General features: G+C 41.0%; 2 protein-coding genes across 4 annotated transcripts; one reads left to right on the top strand and one right to left on the bottom strand.

The window, feature by feature from the left end:
- Positions 1-631: 631 nt before the first annotated feature.
- On the top strand, positions 632-2,600 carry LOC117748099 (complement C1q-like protein 3). Its single transcript, XM_034557723.1, has 4 exons — positions 632-726; positions 1,000-1,043; positions 2,097-2,228; positions 2,323-2,600. Exons 1-4 carry the CDS (start codon positions 632-634, stop codon positions 2,598-2,600), a joined length of 549 nt encoding a protein of 182 aa, XP_034413614.1.
- A 2,136-nt stretch (positions 2,601-4,736) lies between these two features.
- LOC117747515 (E3 ubiquitin-protein ligase TRIM21-like) lies at positions 4,737-10,806 on the bottom strand. Of its 3 annotated transcripts, none has more exons than XM_034556805.1 (16): positions 10,690-10,806; positions 9,762-9,853; positions 9,408-9,641; positions 9,235-9,299; positions 8,976-9,048; positions 8,634-8,867; positions 8,250-8,311; positions 8,071-8,158; positions 7,881-7,969; positions 7,586-7,708; positions 7,168-7,263; positions 6,974-7,077; positions 6,784-6,892; positions 6,501-6,630; positions 6,397-6,423; positions 4,737-6,016 (listed from the first exon to the last, which is right to left on the bottom strand). In XM_034556805.1, exons 3-16 carry the CDS (start codon positions 9,619-9,621, stop codon positions 5,469-5,471), a joined length of 1,962 nt encoding a protein of 653 aa, XP_034412696.1. In that variant the 5' UTR covers positions 9,622-9,641; positions 9,762-9,853; positions 10,690-10,806; the 3' UTR covers positions 4,737-5,468. The 3 variants fall into 3 exon arrangements, with proteins under 3 accessions (XP_034412696.1, XP_034412697.1, XP_034412698.1); XM_034556806.1 differs by having other exon boundaries at positions 9,762-9,850; positions 10,690-10,781; XM_034556807.1 differs by lacking the exons at positions 8,634-8,867; positions 8,976-9,048; positions 9,235-9,299.
- Between the last annotated feature and the right edge of the window lie 209 nt (positions 10,807-11,015).

The following is an 11,015-nucleotide window of genomic DNA, read 5'->3' as shown; positions in this document are numbered from 1 at the left end:
ATCATACTCTCTTTTCTGGTTATGTTCCTGCTCATAATCTACTGGTGTCAGCTATGTAGGCTTGTAGGCTTGACACACTTGACAACTTCTAACATAGTCCCTGACTTCCAAACTCAGTCTTGACCAGTACACCACTGATCGCGTTCTTTTGTAGGTTTTGGACCCAGGTGACCAGACAGAGGATCGTCATGGAAGCTGTGTTGATGCCGGCAAGGCTTGGGAATGTACAACTCGTAGATGGTTTCATGAGCCATTTTGACGACTCTGTATACCATGTACCATATTCAATGTCTTTTTTTTGGATCAATAAAGGGGCTCTAATATTGGCCTGTAGGACCAGTGAAGAACTGAGACAGTTTCACACTTTCAAAGTTAGTTTGAGAGTCAATGTATTATTATTTCTTCATTGAACTCAACAAAGAGAGCCACCTTTGGAATGGGATGTTAAAAATTAACCAATCATCATTACACAACATAAAAGCAGCCAGAGGGATCACATCAGTCAGAGTTTAGGGGACTGAGTGATCTTAAATAAACTTGGATTCATATCAACATGAATTTGGCCATTTTATTCTTTGTTTTGCCTTTTTGCGGCTTGATTGTGGCCCATAATTTTAATGATACTATTGTCATGGAAAAAGAACTTGAACAATGCGAGCCTGACATGTGTGAAATGCTGAAAGAGTTTGGTGCCATGACAGAAAAACTCAGAGCTGTGGAAACCAGGCTGAAGGAGAGTGAAACCAGACTGAAGGAGAGTGAAACCAGGCAGAAGGAGAGTGAAACCAGGCTGAAGGAGAGTGAAACCAGGCTGAAGGAGAGTGAAACCAGACTGAAGGAGAGTGAAACCAGGCAGAAGGAGAGTGAAACCAGGCTGAAGGAGAGTGAAACCAGGCTGAAGGAGAGTGAAACCAGGTAGAAGGAGAGTGAAACCAGGCTGAAGGAGAGTGAAACCAGGCTGAAGGAGAGTGAAACCAGGCTGACGGACAGTGAAACCAGGCTGAAGAAGAGTGAAACACAGATTCTTGAACTAAAAAACAAAGGTAAAGTTAAATTGAAGAATTAATACAGCATTTATTGTATTGTAGTATAATATACATGATTCATTTAAGTGTAACAAAACAAGTGTTCCAAATTAAACAACAAGAGATGGAAGTAGCGTGATAGAATGTTTCTCCTGTACACTAACTTCTAACCAGGATGAGATGTCTTTTGGACCTCAGAATTGCATCCCTGCACTTTGCAGATGATGTGGTTCTGGTGTCTCCTTCATGACCTTCACCACACACTGGTGCGAATTGCAGCCGAGGGGGAAGCAGTTGGGTGAAGCGGTGTGAAGAGACAATACCTCCAAGTCTGGGGCAATAGTTATCTGCCAGGAAAAAAGCAAGGGAGTTCAAGTATCCTGAAGTTTTTGTCAAGAGTGGGTAAAATGGTGAGACATAGACAGGCGATTCGGTGTGGCGTCTGCATTCCTGCCGGCGTTTTACCGTTGTGTTCAAGAGGGAGCTGAGCCAGAAGGCAAAACTCTTGATTCACCTAAGGTCATGAGCGTTAGGTAGTGACTGAAAGGATTCAATTGAATGCAATCTAATTTGTATAGCCCAACACCACAAATTACAAATTTCCCTCAGAGGGCTTTACAATCCATACACATATGACTTCCTCTGTCCTAGGACCTCACATCGGATCAGGAAAGACTCCCCCAAAAAAAATGTTTAATGGGGTGAAAAAGAGAAGAAACCTTAGGCAAAGCAATTTAAGGTTTTCTGGGCTCAGCTTTAGAGATAGGGCAAGGAACTCAGACATCTGGAGCAAGGGTAAAGCTGTTACTCTTTTGCATCAAAAGGGGCCAGCTGAGGAGGTTCTGGCATCTGATCAGGATGCCTCCTGGACGCCTCCATTGCGACCCAGAATATGCTGGAGAGATTATATATCTTGTCTTGCCTGGAAACGCCTCGTAGAGTTGGAAAGCGTTGCTGGGGAGAGGGACGTCTGGAATACCCTCCTAAGCCTGCTGACCCCTTGACCTGGCCCAGGTTAAGCGGAACACGATGGAAGGTACTTCTGTAATCAGCATGTTTTGTTTCACACAGAAATAACCAAGGTGATGTTCAGTGCAGCAATTGGAGGAGTAAATAGAGACATTGGACCCTTCAACACAGACACAATTTTAATCTACAGAAGTGTGATCACAAACATTGATACTGCCTACAATCCAGCCACAGGTAATACCATCAGTTGCATTCTTTTTTGTTGTAGTATTATTTACACAAAGTGTTAATGAATTGAAAGAAAGTGACCACACTGTAATTTCCACAGGTATCTTTACTGCACCTGTTACAGGCGTTTACTACTTCACCTTCTCTTATCATGCTGGAAAGAATTACCCAGTGAGTCTAGCCCTCTACAAGAACGACCAGGTTCTTGTGGCGTCCCATGATCATAAGACACAGTATGACGGGGCCGACAACGGAGGCAACGCAGTGTTTGTGCAGCTGCAGAAAGGGGACCAGGTGTTTGTGCACTTACGTGCTAATGCACATGTTTGGGGAAACAATGACGTCACCACCTTCAGCGGTTTCTTGGTTGTTGAATGATCGTAGAAAAATATAAAAGTAGAAAAAGTATAATCGCCTAATATAACCTGCATAGACGCTATACGTCACTCAGGTGTTATATAATCCTTCTTTTGTAATGGACATTGTATAATCTTTCCTGTGTATCAGGGTTATGACCTACCAAGAGGACCTAGAGTGCACAAGTTGTAAAACACTCTCGGGAATCCCAATCTTTATAGCACAATGATAGTTAACTGTTGAGGTAACTGATACGTATGCCACTTCTCAGTCGGAAAAGAGGGATGTGGTATATTGGATCGAGCACTCGGTGCTCGATTGTGTTTGACTGTCACTACTACGTGTTCGGTGATAGTTGGTTCATGTAGTTGTGTGATCCGCCCGCCAGTAAAGGATTGGACTTGTACCGCATCCTCGTCTCCGTGCATTTGTATCTAATAGTGATTTAGATAACCCACGAGTAGTAGAACTATAACAGTGTACTAACTATACGAGTAGCATAAAGCCACAACAGATATGATTCAATGTTAACATCCAATATATTGAATAATGCACCTTAAAGCCATGTCTTTGACAATATAAAAAGCAAAGCAAACAGGAATAATACAGCTTCACAAACAATTCCCAGTTTGTGTGAAAGTATGGATATATAATTTATAAAACATTAGTTTGATAAAAAGAGGATTTTAGTATGCATCAGAAACGGTTTATTGCATTAAGTACGTTACACATATCACACATATTGTCTCAGTAATCCCAATAGAAATATGTTTAATATAATACTGTTATCACTCAATGTATCTCATCTCCTTCATGTAACTTAGAGAAAATATTCCTTTTCATGGATGACACGTTATTATATCTATGCTCGTTTCAAGAAATGTTATAACATAGAATAAAATAAAAAAATAAAATTATCATGGAAGCAGAACGCCGTCTTTGAGCATGACAGAGGTTTTAGATGTCAGGTCAATACTGAGCCTGATAATTGGGATCCAATGTCTACGAATCCTCCAAAAACGTTGCCTTTTCCTACCTTGAGGCCTGCAGGGTTCAACATGTTTGTCTGGTCTTTGGTTGGTGTACTTTTAAAAGGGACAGAAGAAGTTAAGTCACCTATGTTAACCCATTTGTGACATAAGATAAATGTGTTCACATAACACACAAAGACAAACTGCTGAATGACGACGGAAAGATGATAACAACTCAAATGTTATAATGACAAGGATGCCAAAATCCAAACTGTCAATAACAACCATTTTACATATGTTCGTTGTCTTCTCTTCTTTTGAACAATAAAGAACTCAAACTAAACCATTGCTAGTGTCCTTTTTAAGCTGTTTCGTCTCTTTAAACTCCTGGAAAAGGCATTGGCCCTTGTACATTGGCTACGTTCTAATTTTCTCTGTCTGTGAAACCCAACTACATCACAAGCTACTATTACTTGTTTTCTGCCCTTCACTAGACTTTGAACTGTGTGTTGACTCTTCTATCCGATAGGCCAATCATCCGACAAAGCTCATACCAACCATAGTGGCGCTTTGTCCGCTGGATCTGCATGCAGTGAATGCTGCTGATGCATCTCAGGTTTCAAACCCTCACGTCATCGATTCCACCTGATGCCAGAACGTGACCTGGCTCATGCGCTTCTCTCGGTCCCAGTGCGCAAAGACAGCAAGTACTGGCTATCTTTTTTTGTTTAACGGCCAAAGTTACACCTGGACAAGAGTCCCAAAGGGCTACTAGGAGCTTAGAAGCTTCGCTAACAATGGACTCAAGGCGTAGCCTCTCCAAATTTCTATTTGCCTTCCAAATATAAACGCATACAAGCGACACAATCTGAACCAAAACCAATCACCAAGAAACAGCTGATGAGTTTCTTAGGTATGATGTCATACTGGAGACCTCTCCTCAATGATACACGATCAAAAAAATAATAATCTCAGACTATAAGGGCTCTCTACAGTCTGCTCCTACTCTGGGACTACCAAAACCTGTTCTACCTTTTACTCAGTTTGTTGACCAAAAAGCCAGTTTCATGACATCTTTTTTGACACATAACCATGGGGTAAACACCCTGTTGCCTATTCTCCAGAGAAAGCTGTGGTTGCTCTTAAAGGGGCTTCACCTATGCATGGAGGAGCATCAGCCTTATTCTTTGTTTGAATGATTGACCGTTTCTTTATTTCTAGTGACAATTTGGACCACACTAATGAGCATAAAACGAGTTCCAAGAAAGTGCAAAGCAAAGGGGAAGAGAACGCTTCTGAAGCTGAAGGGAAACAGGTTTCATTATGGTTTTAAGTTACACCAACACATACAAAGTCAAACATCTTTTATTTTATTTTAATTTGTTACCCTGAAGAATAAAACCAATAAAACCTGTACAGCTTTGCAAAATAGTCACAGTGGAGAAAAGTATATGGATATAAAAACATTAGTTTGATAATAATATGATTATAGACTAATAATAGTATGAACTGAACTGATTATGGAAAAGGGTACCCGTATGTTTTATATAGACACGCCACCTATTATGAGTTAAAAAATGTGAATCTCATTAAGAAATGCGCTTAATATAATGCTGTTACTCAATGTTACTCATCTCCTCCATGTAACTTTTATACTGTTCTTCCTTTGGCATAAAATATGCAAAAAGTGCAAAATGCCAGAAACCACTTAAGCGAAAAATATATAGCATACATTTTTTAAATGATAAAAAAACAACTAATTATCTCTTCATTAATTAAAAAGAAGAAGGAAAGTCTAAACTTAGAAAGGGAATCAATCCCCAAACACCTCAGATGATCAGGCGAGAAAACCTTTTTTTTTTTTTAAAATGTTCTCCTGGTGCATTATAACTAGCAGTGCACTAGTAACGCATGCGCTTCATACATTTACTACGACAGCAGAGATAATCAGAGGATGAGGGTTATTATTGTTGTGTTTAAGATGTGGACTAAAATATGGGAAAATCCCACCGCTGAAGGAACACTCGGTGAACGAGTAGATGTGAGACTTAGCCCCCACATCGTAGAAGGACACGAGACCTTCCTCGTAGTCCACAAAAACTCCGACCTTCTGAGGCTTCTGAGGCAGGGAGAGGCTGACGGGTGGCGCCGTCAGGGCTGCGTACTTTTTATCTTCATAATGTACGATGACCCAGTACCCGTTACCCGGGTTCAACGAGAGTGTCCCCTTGCGCTTTGCGTCGGGTCTCGCCACACCCAGGTCCCACCCCGTCTTGTTGCTGACCTCCACCTCCCAGTAGGACTTCCCAGAGGTCAACCTGTCGAGCCCCAGGATGCTGCCGAACATGTCAAACCTCTGTGGACCATCGGGAACCTTCAGGTACTTCCCTCCGTCTCCCACCGACTTCCGGTCGGGGGAAAGGACGAGACTTGGGTGTGCAGTGGTTGGATCCAGCTCTACATCCACTGTAGGGAAATAAAGTCATGATGCACTTCATATGGGTGAAATACACTCTTTTATATTAGTAAACTTATTAAATAGATACTACTCCATAAAGAAAGCAAATATAAGAGTGCAACCTCTTATCTACCTAATGGCTCAATTAGGATACACCTTGAGTGAATGTATAAAAGACCTCCAGTGGGCTCAGGCGTTGCCTCTTTATTTGTTACCCTGAAGAAGAACCTGTTTTAATGTCATTGACAGGCCATTTAACCATAAATGCTTAAGGCTTATGAATTTAATCTCCAAATGCGCTCAAGTCATTTAGTGCCTGGAGCTTTTTCTTTTAAACCACGGCCACCGTGCTTTCCTATTTAAATATTCTGTTTTTCAGTTCACGCACCTGCACATGTGGGAATCCTCTTGAGTTCTGTGGAAAGAGAAATGATATCAAAGCGAGTGACGACGAATGAAATGCGTATGGCGTTCCACTTGAAGAGTACTCACCAACCGATGAGAGTTTTTCCAGTTCCTGGTGGATTTCTTTCATCATGATTGACGTTGTCGTTCTCAGCGTGCCGAAGGAGAATGAAGAGTCGCCGGTGACGTTGTTCCAGTCACAACTTTGAGGTGAAACCTGTGTAAGAAAATATGACAATGATTGAGGAATAAAAGTGGAAAAATACACAGAATTGTTGCGCACAAAACCGTGAATATTGGCTTAGCTGAAATCGAGGGGCGAAAAAATACGACTCAAATGTCAAAAGGGTCAAAAGCGTGGATGTCTTACCTTTAAGTCTGGATTTTTGTGCAACTTGTCAATGGTCATTTTTAATTCGTCAATTTCCTTTTGCAGCTTCTGGACCATATCTTGTGCTTCTCTCTTCACTCTCTTTCTCCTAAAAGTAACATACAGTAACATTAAGCGCTTTATTCATTGATGAGCCCCTAACTGTGATGTCAGTGTATCCCTGACCGACCTCTCCTCCACCGGTCGGAGGGCTTTTTGCCGGGTGCCCTCGACGACTCTCATCACCTCTGAGAACACGCTGTTGATCTCCAGCCACTCAGCATCCAAGACGCCCTGAAAAGAGTAACGGGGTGGTGAGGATGTTAAAGAAACATTCACGAACAAAACAAAAATCACAAAGCAAAGAAATGGGCCACAGCTCACCTTGCAGGCTTTTACAGATGATCTGACTTCCGCCGTCTTTCGTTCTCTCGTCTGAATGTTCTGCTGTAACTCCGCAATCATCAGGGCTTGTCTCACCTTAAATGAAACAAATAATACTTATAGTGGTGTGCACGCATCGTAGTGAGCACTTGCACAAGTACAATGGCAGCATTGCCGAATGAAACTGATCAAGTTTAAATCTAATAAATGCTAAATTAGAAGTGTTAAAAAGTATAAAATACCAAATAGAGTTTATCAAATGTTAGCATGCTAATAGGCTAAGCTATGTTTGCACCAAATTACATGGCTATCCATCCAGTAGTTGGTGCAAAGAGACCTGGACTTACACTGTAGCCTTTTAGCCCCAAAGCTAGTTTTGTCTCAAAACAATACAGTGCATTATTAAAAAGTATAGTACCCTTTGTAGTTCCTGAGCCTCCCTCTCTTTCTCTTTCTCCCTCTCTGCCTCCTTCTCTCTCTCTCTTGGGTTGACTGTTTCTTGTGCTGTGGTAGTTGGAAGATGCCACGGCTGTTGCACCGGCTAAAGGATGAAAGCAGTCAGGGCAAACTGGACCAAATGACATGCAGTTGTACAAAGAATGATATCCAAACGGGTAAAAAAGAAGTTGTATACAAATGCACATGTAATTAAGAAGTGATTCTCAGGATGAAGCTAGATTTTCTCTTTTAAACACGTTGAGAATCTTCTGTACCTGCTGTGCGCAGGCGGAGAAATCAAGCGCCCTACGAGCGTTGGCGGTGGTTTGGAGCGCCGCGCTGTGGAGCGGTGGAGTCTGAAACGCTGTGGAGAAAAAGCCAGTTGGTCACCGTCAAACGAAGCGGCTTCGTATCATCTCTACGTTTGTTCCTGTCGTGAATGAGTTACGGTACTCGGGGGCATACCTGCATTGTTTCTCTCCTCCACCGTGACCCCCGCGGCTGCAGGATTAACTTGGGTGCTGAAGGTCTGTGACGCCGGACTCGGCGGCGACTGTCGGGAGAAAAGTGGAAGACGAGATTTGACAGGTTTTGCTCAAAATGACTCCGACACGTTGACCTGTTTGCACAGAAAGACGTTGTACCTGTGCGCCGTTGGAGAAATCAAGCGCCAGGGGAGTTCTGTACGGGTCCTGAGTTCCCATCACTGTAGGAGAAGAGCATGGGTCACTAATGAACACAGCTGCTTTGTGTTACTTACAGCTATGACATTACAAAAACTATCATTATAATACATACATGGTTTGAGAGCCTCTATTTTTTATTTTTTGTTTTGTTTATTAAAAAGGGACAGTGCACATTAATAAAACCATTTCTGTAAATGTGCCGGGAGGCTATTTTTCATTTGTAGTCCCAAGAGGCAGATGTTGTCCTATCTATCACTGCATGAGTGGCGAGGTTTGGAGACACGGGAAAAGTCTGTCGGAGAGAGCAACACAGTTACGTGATCACGGATGTGTACCACTCACCAGGCTTGAAAGGAGGGGTGAAGATCAAATGGTCTTCAACATGTATGCGAGGTGCTTCGTAGATTATTGAAGAAAGGTGAGTGTTAAATCTGAATTGTTCACTCTCAGGGATACCCATTCCCTTCGGCGTGCATCCCATCTTTCCCTGGTGAGTCCTCAGGCCCTGGTATGTCGTGACCTTGGACCAACCGCAGTGGCAACTCTGGTAGCTCATGTCTGATGTGTTAAATGTGTCTGCAAAGGTTAATTAATTAATGAATTAACATTTGAAAACCATAAAAAGAAACTGCTTTGTGTTACTTACAGCTAAGACATTATAAAAACTATCATTATAAAGCATACCTGGCTTGAGAGCCTCTGTCACTGCATATTCTGTTGCTGGAAGAGTGGCGAGGTTTGGAGACACGGAAAAAGTCTGTCGGAGAGAGGAAGAAGATCGCAAGATTTACATTGATCTAATTTTATTTTTGTTATATATACGATCTTGCATTTAATCCTATACCTTTTTTTTAATTATCCAGTATGTTTTTTGTATACAACACGTTTTGAAGTCAGGGACATGTTCAGCACATATGTAAACTATACGTTGGCTTGAATATACCTCAGTCTTGATTGGAGTGGTCCAGTTCAACAGGCCAGATGTTTCCCAGGTGTTCTGTTGACGAACTGAAAATAAGAAGAAAGTCAAACTTCTATTATTTCCAACATTTGCAGCAGGTGAATTAGACACTAGTGATAAACACGGTTACATGATCACGGATGTGTACCACTCACCAGGCTTGAAAGGAGGGGTGAAGATCAAATGGTCTTCAACATGTATGCGAGGTGCTTCGTAGATTATTGAAGAAAGGTGAGTGTTAAATCTGAATTGTTCACTCTCAGGGATACCCATTCCCTTCGGCGTGCATCCCATCTTTCCCTGGTGAGTCCTCAGGCCCTGGTATGTCGTGACCTTGGACCAACCGCAGTGGCAACTCTGGTAGCTCATGTCTGATGTGTTAAATGTGTCTGCAAAGGTTAATTAATTAATGAATTAATTAACATTTGAAAACCATAAAAAGAAGAAGAAATATATATATTTATATGTCAGCTCTACTGACTGTCTGATCAAGTGTTTTTCTTTCTTACAATGTCAGTGATGACTTGTTGACGTGTAACACAGTGACTCGTCGCCCTCTAGTTGTACTCCAGAGTAATTGTGCAGTGTCGCCTACTTCCTGCTGTAAAATACACACAGACAACAACCAGGAAAGGAATTTTTGAATGCAGAAACGTATCAGTGTTGTGAGGTTTGTTTTCTTTTCTTCTTCAAACGGAATTGAATCAACATGGAAATCATAAATAAATCATAAAATAAGATAAACGTCAGGGGGAGATACGGATGAATTAAAACAAACAAACAAGCACAGGTAAACCAAGGAAGGGATTATCTTTTATAGATTAGTATAATGAATTGAATCAAGCAAGATGGTGAATACAGTATATATTTAAAATGATGGATGGAATATCAATAAATAATACAATAATACAGCATATAATAATGACAGTAATAATAATAGTACTTTTTAAAGATATTTTTAAAATATATATCTGTGTTATAAATGTGCACAAAGTTTGAGAAACTTTTTCTAGAATTCTAGAATACACGACTTCATCTAATTAGTTGATTAAATAAGGTCTGAATATAACTTTTCACCAGATGAAACTATTTACTATGCACTTCCTTCTGCAGCTAAACAAACAACAACAACAACAACAGTTTCGTGTGTTTTGGCCACGCCCCGAACCTACCCGTTCAGTTCTGTGCACTGCAATGAGGAAATGTTTAATACAATAAAAGGACCTCATAACGAAACACTTACAAGTCAAATCCCTTTTCTTGGAAGGTATGAACGTGTTTTTTTTTTTTAACAGTATTTACTTTATTTTTTATTTTTGTCAAAAAAAGGAGGTCGTCACAGAGCATATTTAGCCTTTCATTGTGTTTTAAAACATAAAATATAAATGCTAATGCATCACGGTTCAGGGACATGTCAATCAATCATCATTAGCTCACCTCGCTGTGGACTCGACGCTCCTCGGGCTCCGAGTGATCCGCTCTCCGTTCCCCGGTTCGTCTTCCACGGTTTCACTTTCGTTTCAGACCAAAAAAAACCCAAAAACCATCGTGAGGATTTCCTGTAATCGCCCCAAAACAATAAGCGTCCTGTTATGAACACGTGACGCGTTTGAAAAGAAATGTAGAAGTATTCAGATTATAATGAAAGTACCAAAAGTCTCCTACAAAATATCTCATTTTATAAAAAAAATTGTATTACTGGATTATGATTTATGATGTGGCACATGCTTAATCTAAAACAAGTTATCTTTAATTAGAATTAT

Source organism: Cyclopterus lumpus, chromosome 18, assembly GCF_009769545.1.
Source record: "Cyclopterus lumpus isolate fCycLum1 chromosome 18, fCycLum1.pri, whole genome shotgun sequence".
Lineage (NCBI taxonomy): Eukaryota > Metazoa > Chordata > Actinopteri > Perciformes > Cyclopteridae > Cyclopterus > Cyclopterus lumpus.
This window is presented reverse-complemented; position numbering and strand designations above follow the sequence as displayed.

Bases quoted from the DNA above. Each gene is read 5' to 3' on its own strand.
- LOC117748099 (XM_034557723.1), top strand. From the start codon at position 632: ATGGAAAAAGAACTTGAACAATGCGAGCCTGACATGTGTGAAATGCTG. The intron at 1,044-2,096 runs GTAAAGTTAAAT...TGTTTCACACAG, and splicing joins TCTTGAACTAAAAAACAAAG to AAATAACCAAGGTGATGTTC. The intron at 2,229-2,322 runs GTAATACCATCA...TAATTTCCACAG, and splicing joins TGCCTACAATCCAGCCACAG to GTATCTTTACTGCACCTGTT.
- LOC117747515 (XM_034556805.1), bottom strand. From the start codon at position 9,621: ATGAGCTACCAGAGTTGCCACTGCGGTTGGTCCAAGGTCACGACATAC. The intron at 7,970-8,070 runs GTATGCCCCCGA...TTTTCTCCACAG, and splicing joins GGAGGAGAGAAACAATGCAG to CGTTTCAGACTCCACCGCTC. The intron at 6,424-6,500 runs GTGAGTACTCTT...CTCTTTCCACAG, and splicing joins GGAAAAACTCTCATCGGTTG to AACTCAAGAGGATTCCCACA.